This window comes from Styela clava, chromosome 2 (genome assembly GCF_964204865.1).
Source record: "Styela clava chromosome 2, kaStyClav1.hap1.2, whole genome shotgun sequence".
Classification (NCBI taxonomy): domain Eukaryota; kingdom Metazoa; phylum Chordata; class Ascidiacea; order Stolidobranchia; family Styelidae; genus Styela; species Styela clava.
The window spans coordinates 20257898-20273619 of record NC_135251.1 but is presented as its reverse complement, the minus strand read 5'-3'; the positions used below and the strand labels follow the sequence as shown (position 1 = coordinate 20273619).

The following is a 15722-nucleotide window of genomic DNA, read 5'->3' as shown; positions in this document are numbered from 1 at the left end:
TGTCTTCATGTCTTCCGATGAGCTTTAGTTTAAAATCAATGATCAAAAATTAGTTATGGAAAAGCTGCGATAAACTAGGCTAAAATGAGCTAAAATCAGTACCAGTAATCGGCACGTGGTTTCATATTTCAATAAAAATAATGATTTTGAGCATGTAAATCAGTTTGTCAGTTGCTAATCTCCAAAACACTCGCAAAATTTAGCAATAGTAAAGTACGGTAAAGTATAAGGAGCATTTTTCTGGGTCTAGGTCGGGGAAACATCTATTATATATTTTCATTCTATTTACATGAATTTTAATTTACTATCACGGAAGAATTTATCAAACTCAAATTGCGCCATATGTGATAAACTGCCATAATAACAATAGCTGCTATGCCTGTCGCAATTGGAAAACTTCTAATATATAGTCCATATTTCAGATGTATATTTTATGGACAAATATATCACTGAACTTTAATACGCGTTTAGAGTCCGGCCTTTTTCTCGCATATGGGCTTCTATTTGTTTCAAGTATATAACGGTTAAGTATTAACGGTATATACGGGCTCGGCTTTAAGTTTATGATAAACACAACCACAAAGATATATAAATATGTATAATCGTAAATATATACTACTACATTCCCAGTTCAGTGACTACAATTGATTGCTACAACGTCATCATGCGGCGTAGTTACGGTTGAGTTGATTTTACCGGCGGAAGTTCTTGTGACATCTAGTGGATTTACATCTAGCTGTAGGGTGTTAACGTTTGTGTTTCTTTGCTGAGTGAGGAAGTTTGCGAGGAAATTATCGGATTTATTGAAGGAACATGGATTCCGCAGGCCGAAAGGTCGTTGTTTGCGACAACGGAACTGGGGTGAGTTTCATTATTAATAGTTAACATTCCGTGACTTATAGCAATACTAGCTGACTAGCCTATGCCAAGTATGTTTGTTTGCTTGATCACTTTACTGCAGGCCTCAGTTTTGACTGTCTGATGCTGTGATGACCCTCGGATCACCCACTGCCTGACTCATTCAAACATCCATTCATTACCGTATATAGCCTATTACTTATTACCAATTTTTTAACATTCCCCTTCTGTAGGCTACTGTAATAAAACACATGTTATAGCCTACCTCTATAGTATTACAGTACGGCACATTCTATAAATCGATAACATTGTCTCATTTTGGAGAATCCCATTTTGTCGATGAAGAAACACCCCTCCTTTAGGAGACGTCTGGATATTGTTGTCCCTCAATATCGGCAAAAATACAGTAAAATGAAGTTGCGCAAAAAACTACAAAGAAGCGCAATCTAAAGACGTCATAATTGAATTGCTCAGGGGGAAAAAATGATTCGATTCACCAAAAGAAAATATTTGGTTTTCATGTAGTTTCGTACCTAACATACTTCAAGTGGGCGTAGCCTAACAAATTTTCCATGTGTCGATCCTAACCTCCACGTGACTACGCCGTCCAAAAATTACGTCATTACGACATCACAGTGACATAATAGAGCTTGAAACTATTCAAACTGTCATCCAAGACGCGCAGACAAGCACCTGAAATCAAACAGCTATTTCTCTTGTTTTTTTGTCGCAACAATCCCTATATAAGAAAGAGATCGCTGACGTTAGTCATTCATTTATCGTCAGCGCCGATGCAATTTCGTGCTATTGTACGTGTATTTGGCAAGCTCTATGATGTGATTGTGATGTCGTAATAACATAATTTTTGGAGGGCATAGTCAGGTGGGGGTTAGGGTTGACATGTCAAAAAATGTTATGCTACGCCTACTAGAAGTATGTAAGTAGAAGTACGAAACTACACGAGACCCAAAAATTTTCTATCGTGGCATTATAGAATTTTAAGCGAAAATCAACAATTTTGGTCACATGATGGCCACGATTAATTTAGATTATTATCAGGACAAGCATTGCGCTATATGACGCATCCGCCGTCGTGCAAGATGCCCCTAGTTTATGAGACACATGGTGTGTTTGTTAGAGCTCGACCGATATCACTTTTTGGCACCGATACCGATAACGATATATCGGCCAACTAGTGACCGATAACCGATATTGACATACCGATATCTAGAACTCGAACCCGCAGTAAATACAAATAGAAAGAAACATTCAGTTTCAGTCAATCAAAAGTTTATGTTGAAAAATAAAGCAGTCCTACACAGTGCTTGCATCATTAATAAAAGTTTCGCAGCAAATAATAAGAACACACATTAATGCACAAGAGAAAAAAGGCAGTCAGTAAAAAGCTTATAGAAGTCCATTTTGATCCATACAGTAGTAGGTGGGAGTAGGCTTGCACGTAATTTACGGAATTGTTTGGAGTTACGGAAGGGAAGTTACAATTACGTAAAGTCGTAATTATTGGTCGAGCGCTTTCGCGTTTGAAACGTGCTCCTTCCAAGCAGCCAATTCCGTCGATTGTAAAAAATCAAAGTTTAACAAGTAGAAGAAGTTAGAGTTCCGGTATTCGCAGCCGTTTTGAGCCGGCATGACGCGTTGCCACCCCGTTTGAGCGTTTGGTTTCACGGTCAAAACGATATTATTATAAGCGTTGTCACCGTAACGCAATTAGCACCGACAGACTTTTTTGTCTTCACGATTTGGTATCTTTTTTATTCGGCACTGATAATGATAAATAAGAATGTGTGATAGTTGATTGTAATTCCGGAAGGCGTATTTTTCTTTCTCTCCGTGAAACAGACATGAAACGAATTTTACCGCCGCTATAAGCGCTTAAAAGGAGAGGAGGCTAGGCTACTTTCTTTTCCCGACTCAATCACTTTTATAAATACAAATCACAGCGCATTAAAAAACAAAATAGAATTTATTAGCATTAATAAACAACAAGTTACGGGTAAGAATTTATCGCCGGCTAAATAATTATTATTTGATTTAAATTTATCGCAAATGATGTTATAACATTTAGGCCGCGAAATGATTTGATATAAAATGAAGCTTGGTAATCGGAATATCGTCAATAATTCAGCATCAATAATTATTATAAAATGCTAACTAGGTAGCAAAGTCGGATAATGTATAAAAACGGAGCAATAACAAGTCTTCGTCGCGAGGCAAGCGCAGGTATAATCAAATGAGAAAATACGCTTGTCGTTGATTAATAACTTAGAAACCCGAAATTTTTATTCAATACGAAAGTCGATTTTAAAAAAGGCAACTATCGTTTCATAAATATCCGTATACCATTATCGGTAATGATAAAATTGATCGCATAAAATTGGGACGGTTAATTTGCGAACGTGATAAAGGAAAATCAAAGCCAACACAATTAAACAAGATAAAGATCAGAATAAATTTAATTTGAATTCACTCCTTGGTATTTGTCTTTAACATCTGTCGCCGGCGTGTAGTACTGTCGGTAATTTGAAAACCAAACTTCGATGTCCCATTCGGAAAAGAAGTGGATTCGAATGGTTTTTATGATAGGTTTAAACGTGTGAAAAAAATATCGCAATTACGGGGTCATTACGTAATCAATTTTTCCGTAATTGATTTTTGTCGATTACGTGCAAGCCTAGTGGGGACGCAAGATATTCGAAGGCGAGGATTTTGCGCCGCACGAAGAGAGAAATATAGAAGAGAACTCTCTGTTCATTGAAAGGCAAAATGAGAGAAGCGTAAAAAAGGAAAACGCTCGGCCGCAGATATTTCCCGGGGAAAAATACTCATTTTTTAGAACGTGGAAAAGCGACTAACGCTGATATATATCGGCCAGATATATCGGCCGGTTGGGCCGATATGATATATCGGCAAACACGCAATATCGGCCCGATATATCGGTTGGCCGATATATCGGTCGAGCTCTAGTGTTTGTTTTATTGAACCAAATGATGGGACATACTTGGAATTTGATTAGTGTGCCCCACGGTATTATGGTATTTCTGATGTACAGTATTGCCAGATATGTCTGTTCCATTGTCAGATTGTTTATCCATCTTACTGCTGTTATTGAATTTTTATCTGTCATAGTTTTCTGTTGCTTTACACTACGACATACCCTTACCTCTTTAACATTCTCAACAATATTAGATTTTGATAAATATCCTAACTCGGAATCCAGAATACTATGAAAATTTATTTGGAATATTAGTTATTCCTGTTTGTTCACACCACATATATCTGTTCTGTATATTGCAATTTATTATTGTTTAAACTTTATATTACTTGTATTAACAGTTTGTCAAGTGTGGATTTGCAGGCTCAAACTTCCCAGCACATATTTTCCCTGCTTTAGTAGGAAGGCCGATAATTCGTTCAACAACTAAAGTAAATGACATCGAAGTCAAGGTAATTCAGAAGTTCAGTAACTTTGCCTATTTTTTTGTTAATGTGTATAGTTGTTATGACATGAGTATTTTACCACCAATCAATTGATAAATTGTTCAGCTGGAAAATTTCATTGTTATGTTACTATGGATTTATTCTAACATAAACAGTTGCAAGACTTAAATCAGTATTGTTAATTGATATGAGGACCCCCATAAGGTCTGCCACACCAAGATAAATTTGGTTGCTGGTTGTTATGTGAACATTATGTCAGTTATTATGTGAACATTATGTATATACTGCAGGTTACGTTCGAGCTTGTTAGGTTAAATTGATCTTACATCTTATTTATAATATTATTTATTAAATATGCTATTGCAACGGAGTAAATTCATTTAAATACAAACTGATTCTCAAACCTGCAACTGATGGCAAGATATCATAAAGCTTAATTTATTATACTGCTCATTATGTGTTAAATTTAGTTGTTTCATAAATATGAATTTACAATCATTTTAATGTAGAATCATTTAAAATTTACTTATGTTATCATTTCAATTGAGATCTACAATTTTGCATCTAATTTATATGTTCTTCTCAATATATTTTAATCAACTACATAATTTGTAATAATATTGACAGGATTTAATGGTTGGCGATGATGCAAGTTTATTACGTTCCATGTTAGAAGTGAATTATCCAATGGAAAATGGTATTGTTCGGAATTGGGAAGACATGATACATTTGTGGGACTATACTTTTGGTCCAGAAAAACTTGACATTGATCCATCGTAAGTATAATCCTAATTTCACATAAATTTGGTTGTAAAGAGATAATATCAATGTTAAAAAAAATTACTTTGGATTTCATGATTTCATAAAATTCAAATTATTTTTTAGAGTTTTTAGGAGCAAAATTGATAGTTCTTTTTAATTTTGTAATATTGTAATACAACAATCACTTATGCCAGTCTTATAAAGTAATGCATAAACATGTTTATTACCTTCTATTCAAGAAATTGTAAAGTTCTGCTTACGGAACCACCGATGAATCCAAGCAAAAATAGGGAGAAAATTTTAGAGGTTTGTATCAAAGTTTTATACGTAGGTTGTGTCATAATGTTTTGGCTAATTATAATAACGTTAGGGGAGGAAATGACGGGGGTTTCTAAGATCTGAAACAATTTCCTTTTTATATTTAAAATAATACATGCAATGATGAATAGGGAAATTCCGATTGTATGTAGTTTGTAGAATAACAAATATGTCCTTTACAGTTTGATGTTGAGCATAATGGATGAATGGAAATGATATGATTGTTTATTTGATTAATGTCTTACCTGGCTTTACACTTATAATTAATTTTTTTTGTAGGTAATGTTTGAAAAGTATCAATTTCAAGGAGTGTATATCGCAATTCAAGCAGTTCTTACTTTATATGCACAAGGTATTTCTATTTTATTTTCTAGTTTGTTCAATTTTATTTTTACAACGGAGGCTGTATCTTATTTTTAGGAAGGTACCAAAATGAATGTGATGTGAATGTGAATGAATTATATTATTATTTTGAACCCTGATTTTTTGTTCGGGAATAAAATATGAGTTTTCAGTATCATAAACTTCAATTTTGTGGTGACGTTATATTACACAGTTTTGAAATTTAAAACTCGTGAACGTTTTCACTCACCAAATCATTTCTATTTCAAGGTCTTCTAACCGGTATTGTTGTTGACTCTGGGGATGGTGTGACACACATTTGTCCTGTGTATGAAGGATTCGCACTTCCTCATTTAACTAGAAGATTGGATGTGGCTGGAAGGGATATTACTAGATATTTGATCAAGGTAGGCCAAACATGTAATTGCCAACGCTGTTTCCTATCAATAATCTGGTGGAGTGGAGTTAGAGAAGTTTTTTTTAAAAGAATTTTTTTATGAGGGACTTGTCCTCAGTCTCTTTGATTGCCATTGGGTATTTACTTGCTAATGCTATATCTGTTATAAAAAGTTGCAGTTCATGACAAATTCCAGGACTTTTGTTAATTATATCAGAAAACAATATTATCATCCAAATTGATCCAATGATTTCTAATCCTTGAATAATGTTCATCTTTTCAGTTACTTTTACTACGTGGGTATGCATTCAACCATTCAGCGGATTTTGAAACAGTTCGAATGATGAAAGAAAAATTGTGTTATGTTGCGTAAGTCATTTATTTTTGTGTTAACTTATAGCCTACTAGTAGAAATTTGCAACATGTTTTGAAAGTTGTTGAATTTTTTGTATTTGGTCTTGTGATAATTAACCGCTTGCTTCTGTTTCAGAATAAAGTGATCACAAATCAAACTTTTTATTATGAGCTATTTCTTCTATCGTTCTCTCTTATTTTCAGGTATGACATTGAACAAGAACAAAAGCTTGCAACAGAGACCACTGTATTGGTTGAATCATATAAGGTAAGTTATATATTAATATTTAAATGCTAAACTTCTCAAGAGCAAAGAGCATTAACATACTCTTAATGTTAGTTTCCCTCTTAGTTTATGGTTCTTGATTTTAATGTGATGTAGCTCTGATTGAAATGTAATGGATTTGATACTTTAAAAGTGAATCTCAAAATGCCGAATATTCATGGATTCTCCCACATGTACATATGGTATTCTAGGTTTTCTCTGCAGTTTTTTTATACAGTTATATAGATCTTAATACCTGATATTCAAATATAGTTGCTCATATTTCCTTTTCATTTACTCTTTCCCAAATGGTTGTTTCAATATTCTTTAATTAACGCTTTTAAAAAATTTATAGTTAGGGTAATCATTTAAATATTATTTTATTCTATTTATTTCGATTTCAATTCACAGCTGCCTGATGGTCGGATTATCAAAGTTGGTGGTGAACGTTTTGAAGCAGCAGAAGTACTTTTCCAACCCCATCTCATTAATGTAGATGCTGTGGGTGTGGGAGAAATGCTGTACAAAGCTATTCAGGCTGCTGATATTGACACCAGGCATGTAACTTTTTTATTCCAGAATTCCTCTCTTCATGTTATTACAACTTTCAAAACATTTTAATTTGATTTTTTTTTTTCAAAACAAAATCATGATAGGGTGCAATAATGGTGAATTTATTTAAAATAAAAATGGAATTTATCTGAATAAACATTCTTAATTATAGGTCTGAATTCTACAAGCATATTGTCTTGTCTGGTGGAACTACCATGTTTGCAGGCCTACCATCTAGAATGGAGAGAGAAATCAAACAATTGTATTTACAAGGAGTGCTGAAGGGTGATACATCCAAATTATCGGTGAGATTATTTTTTTTAATTATGCTCTACTCACATATGCTTCAATGTTGTTGTTGATTACTGTTACGAAGGTGTTTATTGTTGTTTAGGAAAAATAGTCCCATTTTTCCTAGTCTGGTTTTTATGCCTAACATAAATGTAAAAAAATATCAATTCTAAAATACACATGACAGTGTAATAACCTTGAAAAAATATTTAGTACAACATTGTCAAAATGTTGTGCAAAACAATGTTAATGAAAAGAGTTGTTGATAGCAGACTATCCTTTCATCTTCTTAGAATTGAAAGTAATCATTTTGATGCATGAAAAATAAGCATTGCAATTTCAAAGTACCACCGATCCATCATTGACTATTAATTTGCTAAGTCTAATTAGATTATGCTGCATTGAGCAGTTGTTAATGAATTATCTGAAAATATGGATAAAGATCAGCACAGAAATAATTTTGTAGTTTTTAAAATTTTTCATAGATTCTGAATAAATCAATATCACAGACATATCACAAATATTTTTTAGCACTGAACTGAGATTTGTAAGATAACTTTTTTGTCAAAATTACAAAACAACGCTCTGGTACTTCATAAACTATTGCAATCAATGTACAATTTTTTTATATCACCTTAAGAACAGACTATACGTGCTCCCACACAGTAGACTGTTTGTTTCATGCTTGAAAACTAGATGCCCAAGTTATTCAAACTAATGTAAATAAATTCTATAGTTTTGCTATATTGGTTCAATTTCTTTTTATAATACTATCTGACGGTCTATTATTTAAATACTTTGTAAGTATTACTAAAATGTCAACCCTATGAACTAAAGGTGCATTTATATATGTTTGCATGAACTCTTTAAGTTAAACCATTCCTATGTTCAAATGCCTTGTGCACATTTGCATTATCTATTACCTTTATGTATGCTATGTTGGATGGGTTACTAATCACTGTCCTTATTTTTGTTTTATTTACTTTTCTGTTCTTCTCACTGCAATTATTTTCGTCGCTCTACTACTAGAATCGGGTAAGGCTTCGTTTGGGTTTTTGTGGCTTTGTTTGGTTATGCGGTGTTGTCGTTTGTTGCTTTGCATGAGGCTTTATTGTTCTGTTTGTGATGTAAGTATTTGTAATTATTCAACAACTTTCAATCTTCACTATTACTAACCTTGTTTTCTTATTCATCAACTACACGCGATGGCTCGTTCATATTTTTTGCACAACTAAATAAGTCCTAGGTTTGAAGTAGATAAGTTTATTTTTTAAATTTCACCGATCAGATATCAACGAAAATTCAACTTGTTTTAACGTAACTTCAAAAATGTATTGACCGCTTTAGTTCAAATGTGTATTTTTTTCTATATATCAATCTTGAAGTACGGGTTTTGAATTTTACCCAAAAGCCACTTTGGGAAGTGGGAGCATTGGCTCCTGAAACTGTACTAATTTCATAGTGATATTGCTAAAATTGATGATTATGCTGGCACTGATAGTCAGTTTCAACATAGGTCGATCGATCCCATCATTGCTTCAGATAAAGATCCTGGATCTCATAGATACATGAGAACGAATTTGGAGCAGGTTGTAAAGTTACACCGGGTTTACATTAGCTATTTCATTGCTCATTATTATGCATCACGGAGGCCAATTGTTTGGCCGCTGACTGTAGCCAATTCGTTCTGAAGCCAAGCTAGTTTTTCGTTGTATCTAGATCGGTTACCCATTATCATTTTGAAGTATAGAATACTTTTTTAATAAATAGGTACACTTATAAACACTTCAAAACTATTGAACACGTATAGGGCACAGAATTGTCATTATATTTTATTGCGATTATGTACTTTTAATATGCTTTTTGTTTATCAAAGGGAGGGTGATGGCCTTTTGTAGTATTACCATTTGCAGTGATGAAAATATATTTAAAACCATATAATTACTATATAGTAGTTAATGGTCGTTTTCATTTCTCTCTTTCATTGCTCGACGTCTATCCCCTTGGCCATTAGGACTAAATTTGTTCCAATTGACTTTCTTCAGGGTATAGTGATATGGATTGTTTGAAATCCATCCAGTTGGTCTTTTTTAAGTATTGTTATATATACTTCATTCTTTGTTGGATCACCTTTTTAACGACCGACACTGCGCTATATAATGTATTCGAAGTAAGATTTACTGATTAGAACTTTCTGTTACCAGTATGCTTTCAGGCCATCCAACGTTTGTTTGCTGTAGTTGAGTAGTAGCTGGGAAAGCCAAAAACGGTTCTATTACGGTATATGGAATACATTCTGAAATGTTTGAAACATGGGATATATTCTAAATTTGATCTTGATTTACAGAAGTTAGCCCGAGCCTCCCGTAGTATTTATACCTAAAATGATGGCCTAACCCTAACCTAGTACACATATTACATTCCGATGTTCGCCATCTTGGTTCGCATACTTCGGGAGCCCCGTTTTTTTTTATAGTTGTATTGAGTAAATAAGCCTAGTTAGTCTGAGAATCGGATTTTAATTGTGGAGAATCAAATTCTTCACATGGAAAATTTCTAAATTTTTCCAAAAATCAAGAATTTCTTAAAATAGAATTTAAATATTTTGGAATGTATTCGATTCATTTTGGATATGCCTTGATTGTAGCTTGTGTGTTGTATGTTTTTGACACTAACATTTTACAAACAAGTTTTTGCGAAATGCGGATATTTGCATGTATCATGCATATGTCAGCTTCAACTCAAGACTGAAATGAGATTAATCTTGCAATTAGCTGGGGTATCTTTAGATTCAAAATTTGGTTTTCCATGCGCTAAAATTCATTCACTTAATCATCTTATTAAATATAGAAACACCTCATGGATAGTTGGTATATTATTACAAAATGTTTATATATCACTATCATCGTTATGTATCCTCGATTTATGGAGCTAAATTACAAACAAGAATGGTTTCACATTCACTTATGATTATCGTTCTTACGTTTTCTAGCATGATCTGATGAAAAATCTTCAAAGTTTTCAATTACTAAACTAACATAAGTTTTACGAATATATTAATTATTTGAAATATGTCCATCTGAGAATATTAGTTCCATTTTTGAATGGCAACTTTGAAAGAAAAATATGGAGTTCCCTAATTCTTTTTAATTTATTTGAAACGTTTTTCACAGAAATTCAAAATTCGTATAGAGGATCCACCTCGCAGAAAGCATATGGTATTCTTGGGAGGAGCTGTGTTGGCTGATATTATGAAAGACAAAGATTCATTCTGGATGAGCAGGCAGGAGTATCTAGAAAAGGGGTCACGTGTGTTGGAAAAATTGGGTGTAAAGAAGTGATGTCAACTGATCGTTTTTTAAAGTGAGGGATTTCACTCGCCATGATATTCTTTTATCTCTTTTCGGATGGAAGCCGATTCAGAATCCTATTACTTTACAGAAATATTATGATTTTATTACTAGGCATTGTATCTTAATATTATTCCATTTTCTATGAAATTGTGCAACTATATATATATCGGAAGCAATTCAAGACAGTAATGTAGATTGTTGACCATCTCAGTTGTGATGCAAAACTGGATTATTTGTGATCTACAGATTAAATAATTAAATCTGTTATTAACATCAAGTTTTTTCAATCTATTCTCAAGTGAAATTGGTCATATTATTATTCTCATTGTATGCGATAATCAGCATTTTATGATTTGTTAAACAATTGAAATTATGGAGTTTTTACTGTTTATAATTAAATTTATCCTCGTAAGGTAATCATTGAAATTATTAACCATCATGAAATTTTGGGATTGTGTTATGGTGTTAAAACTTCGAATATTCGGACACTTCATTGTAGAATTTTTTGATGGAAGAAGATTTTTAAAATCTTGTGTGGCACGAAATCTTTGTATCCTCCTCACGTCAATTAATTTTTAGTAATTATGCCTCAAAACTGCCTAATTTATCATGTTTGAGAATGAGATATTATTCTCATATGTTTGTATCCGTTGGCAGTGCTTTCTGATTTGCAGAGTAATATCGGCCTATCTGAATTGATTTTCAGATAGTTAGATGTTACTGATAAACGGCATTGGTTTCAGTGTTTTATAAATGCACAATGTTCAGAAAAACTAGCTTCCTGACATGACAAAAATGTAGCTGCTTTCATTACACCCAGGAGGAAATCTGGAACCTTTCAGTTAATACATTCCCAGACTAAATATGATGGTCAAGTTTACTGGCGTATAGACATTATCCTATATATTTTTAGTAATAATTCCGTAAGGTTTTTTATTGAGTTCTACCAAGAGTTCATCTTTAGTTTCGGAACAGCAGTATAAATTTGTATTCTAACAACTGTTGAGATATAAAATACAACAAAAACTGCTGGTCTTTTCACTTGCATATTTTTGAAATGTGCTTTTCTGGAGATTATTATTGGTAATTATCAATCTCATGAAAAAAACAATTTGGATTCTAGTCTTCAGCCAGTGCTTAGAAGCCCACTAGCAAGGGATTTGTAATTCCTCTCTGTTTTTGTATATTATGCTTATGTTATTATTAGTATTGTTATTATATAACTGGAATATGAATCAATTGAGGAATAAAATGTTGATTATGCGATTCTTGAACATGGCTGTGGTAATGAAGGATTTTAGGTCTTTATTTCAGGCTTCAGATTTCTTAATTACAGAGGACTCTTCTACCATAGCACTCGTTGTTTACTATGAACTTGTGGGTACCAGGTTTTAGACTCTTTCGGCTGTTCTTGCAAGTTCGTTTCGACTCCATAATCAGCATAATAGACTATAAAAAAAATATTTGATGAAAACGAAATATATAAAACTTATTGTAGGATCGGCAAACAAAACCTAAGTAAGGTTTAAAACATACAGATTTTAGATTGAAAGGTGTTGTTAAATAAAGTAGTAGGTGTTCCGTATTCGCTGACCCGGATCACTAAATTCAGAGCTACCTGGAAGGTGAGCATAACTTTGCATAAAGACCACTTGACCGACCACCAAAGACAATGAACTAACACGATAAAATCGGTCGATACCGCAATTTAATATGCGAGCACACTAAGCCAAACAATAAGGGCAACACTTTTTTTTTTAGCTACATGTGGATTTATTGCTCTTACAATAACAGTTATCTGTGAATTTTTTTTCTAAATCTGAATTAAATATTAAAACTTAAAAGATGCTCGATGGCCAGCCATGATTTCCCGCGGCTTCCCTTTCTAGTAAAATACGTCATCAATATAAAAAAGAAAATGTGCTCCTTGTGTCGGTACCGCGTTTTCGTCCTACATGGGTGGAAGCACAGAAGTCATATTAGGGGTGTCAAAATAGGGCTGACGAAATGCGGTCGTTGCGTGTCAAATTGGGGGTGACGAAATAGGGTCGTCGAGTCAAGTTAGGGGTGACGAAATACGGTCGGTGCGTGTCAGATTGGGGGTGACGAAATACAGTCGCTGCGAAGAAATCTTAAAGATTTGATTTCCGCTTGTCAGAATAGTAGCAGCACGTTTTGAACTGGACATATATAATATCATACCAAACATAGCGTATATTCCGGTAATTTTATGAAAAGTATATACATCGCCGGATGAGAACAGAACAGGCCTAAGTCATAATTTTGAGTTTTGAGAAAAACGCAAAAATCAATTCGGAATTTTTTTATTTTTGAATTTCCAGATATTCACACTTAGTAAAGACCTGAGCTCTGGTTATTTTGATGTGGATGAGAATATTATTGTAATCAATATTTTTTGGCACTTCAGCTTCAATTCCTTCCCGCTTTTTACCCTCATAAAGGATTTTGGCCCATTCTGTTCTCAACAACGTCTGAAATTTTTTGTATGGGATGCAAGGTAAAACAAGGTGACTTAGGCCTGAATCCTGAATTTCTCAATAATAAAATTTTTAGCTGGACTTAGGCCCATTAGGCCCATTCTGTTCTTAAATATTTTAGTCCTAAGTCCAGCTCAAACTTTTATTATTGAGAAATTCAGGATTTCAAGACCACCACCTTGTAGAGCATGGCTCAAAACCCCGAAATATTAAAAAAAAAGTCAATTTTCCAAAAATGCGACTTAGGCCCCTTCTGTTCTCATCCGGCAATATATGTATCATAGTTAAAAGTGGTTTTGTAGTTCAACTAAATTTGCTAAATAATTGATCTTTTTACTTTTCAATATAGCCATATTGGACGTATAATACACTTAAAATAAGTATCGGAGAGTATAAAATAGGAAAAAAACATTTAACGTCCCCTCGTGGGTACTTTTGGAAATGTCGAAAAATCGAAGTTTTGGATGGACGATTTCTCGAAGACTTTCAATAAAGTCAGCATTACGATATATTGACAATAAAGAAAATTAAAAAACCCATATAGATTCGATTTCATCATGTCAGAATTGTAGCAGCACGTTTTGAACTGGCCATATATAATACCAAACATGGCGTATATTCCGATAATTTTATGAAATATATATATATATATGTATCATAGTAAAAAGTGGTTTTGTATTTCAACTAAATTTACTAAATAATTTACTAAAAACCTTTGACTTTACTGTATCTTCGTATTTTCATTGTGCTTATAATTTTGTTGGCTGTATTGGAGGTCATTGAGAAATACCTGCCTAAAAACGAGTCATTAGATCAACTGTAATCAATCATTCTCATATTACTTGTTTTACAGTTTATTCATTGCCACTGTTGCTTGTCTATACGAACTACAGGGTTGTCGCTATAAAAGCAGAAAATTTATCAAACATTTAATTTTCACAAAGAATGAATTTAATGAAATTATCAAAGGCATATGCTATATTACATTCATGGATGCTAAAATGTCGTCTGTGCAGAGCAGTATCTTAGTCCAAGAAATTAGTAAGAATGCATTGTATCCTTGATCTCATTCGAGCTTCGAAATTTCTGCTTTTCTAGCTACCACCCTGTATATTTCAAATGTGGCATCCAATGTTATCCAGCAAATCTAGAATTTAATAGACTAATTTAAAAGGTTCCACCAAATAGCACATATCTGTATAATTATCATTTCATATTTACATTAACATTTAAAGGATTCTCCGTAACATTTCGAGTGCAATCTTCTGATTGGACCCATTTCTTTCAAAAACTTTTTCTCATTTCTATTTTGTACATCCTTAGATGCATCAGATGGAACATATATGGGTGGCACTAAGGCAGGGTCGTCTAACCCATGGCCTGCGGGTCACATGTGACCCCCCGAAGGTTTCCGAGTGGCCCGCGCAATATTATTCGAATCCCAATGTTTTTCACATTTTTATGTCCCTTTGTGGGCGTAATTGCTGGAGGGAGATGTTTGAATTTATTTTTATCGTCTGCCATGTATTTCAATCTGATTTCCTGTCTTTTTTCTGCGAAGCTAGGAAGGCAGTTTCCATGACCTCAATATTTGACAGCACTTACTTGTGCGAGCAAGTTTTTTCACAGATGAACAATGTCAAATCCCCCATGAGATCACTAGTTTTGCTAATGAAAAATTCGCTCTGCATCGCAACCTCCTCCATCGCACCGAATATTAGCAAACCTATTAGATAAAAGCGGTGTCATACTTGACATTGAAATATATATGTGTAGTAAAAACTTTTGACTTTACTGTATCTTCGTATTTTCATTGTGCTAATAATTTTGGTTTGTGGGTTTTGTTTGATTTTCATTAATCTGCAGTCGGCGTAGTAAAAACTAGAGCATAGCCACTTAACATCTTCTGAATAGCGTTTCATCTCTTGAAGACATTCTCATAGAATTCGGTTCCTAACTAAAAGAATGAAAAACCAGTGTAAATTACATTCTAACATGGGTATTCTTCCTGATATTTTACATGATGCTTGTAGACCTTATTCATACGAAAACATTTAAGCTCAATTTTGATATGATTGCTTTTTTATACCTACTTTGTTGCTCCGAACTTTAACACTCGAACAACTTGACTATTGCAATGACGTTTTGATGCCCCTATATAGACGTTACTTTGAGTCATTTACCATTTACATGTTTTAAGTAACCAATGCCATGCACTCACATGAAAAATTTCTCCTTTTTTATTTAGTCATCAATCAAAAATGTCAAATTCG

The 15722-nt window shown here is 33.5% G+C and overlaps 1 protein-coding gene across 1 annotated transcript; it reads left to right on the top strand.

The window, feature by feature from the left end:
* Positions 1–701: 701 nt before the first annotated feature.
* On the top strand, positions 702–12225 carry LOC120335647 (actin-related protein 2). Its single transcript, XM_039403207.2, has 11 exons — positions 702–861; positions 4213–4323; positions 4945–5093; positions 5319–5385; positions 5677–5749; positions 6010–6146; positions 6420–6505; positions 6695–6758; positions 7167–7312; positions 7480–7612; positions 10772–12225. The coding sequence occupies exons 1-11, from the start codon at positions 814–816 to the stop codon at positions 10937–10939; spliced, it is 1182 nt and encodes a 393-aa protein (XP_039259141.1). The 5' UTR covers positions 702–813; the 3' UTR covers positions 10940–12225.
* The last annotated feature ends 3497 nt before the right edge of the window (positions 12226–15722 follow it).

Bases quoted from the DNA above. Each gene is read 5' to 3' on its own strand.
- LOC120335647 (XM_039403207.2), top strand. From the start codon at position 814: ATGGATTCCGCAGGCCGAAAGGTCGTTGTTTGCGACAACGGAACTGGG. The intron at 4,324-4,944 runs GTAATTCAGAAG...TAATATTGACAG, and splicing joins TAAATGACATCGAAGTCAAG to GATTTAATGGTTGGCGATGA. The intron at 5,094-5,318 runs GTAAGTATAATC...CTTCTATTCAAG, and splicing joins AAACTTGACATTGATCCATC to AAATTGTAAAGTTCTGCTTA.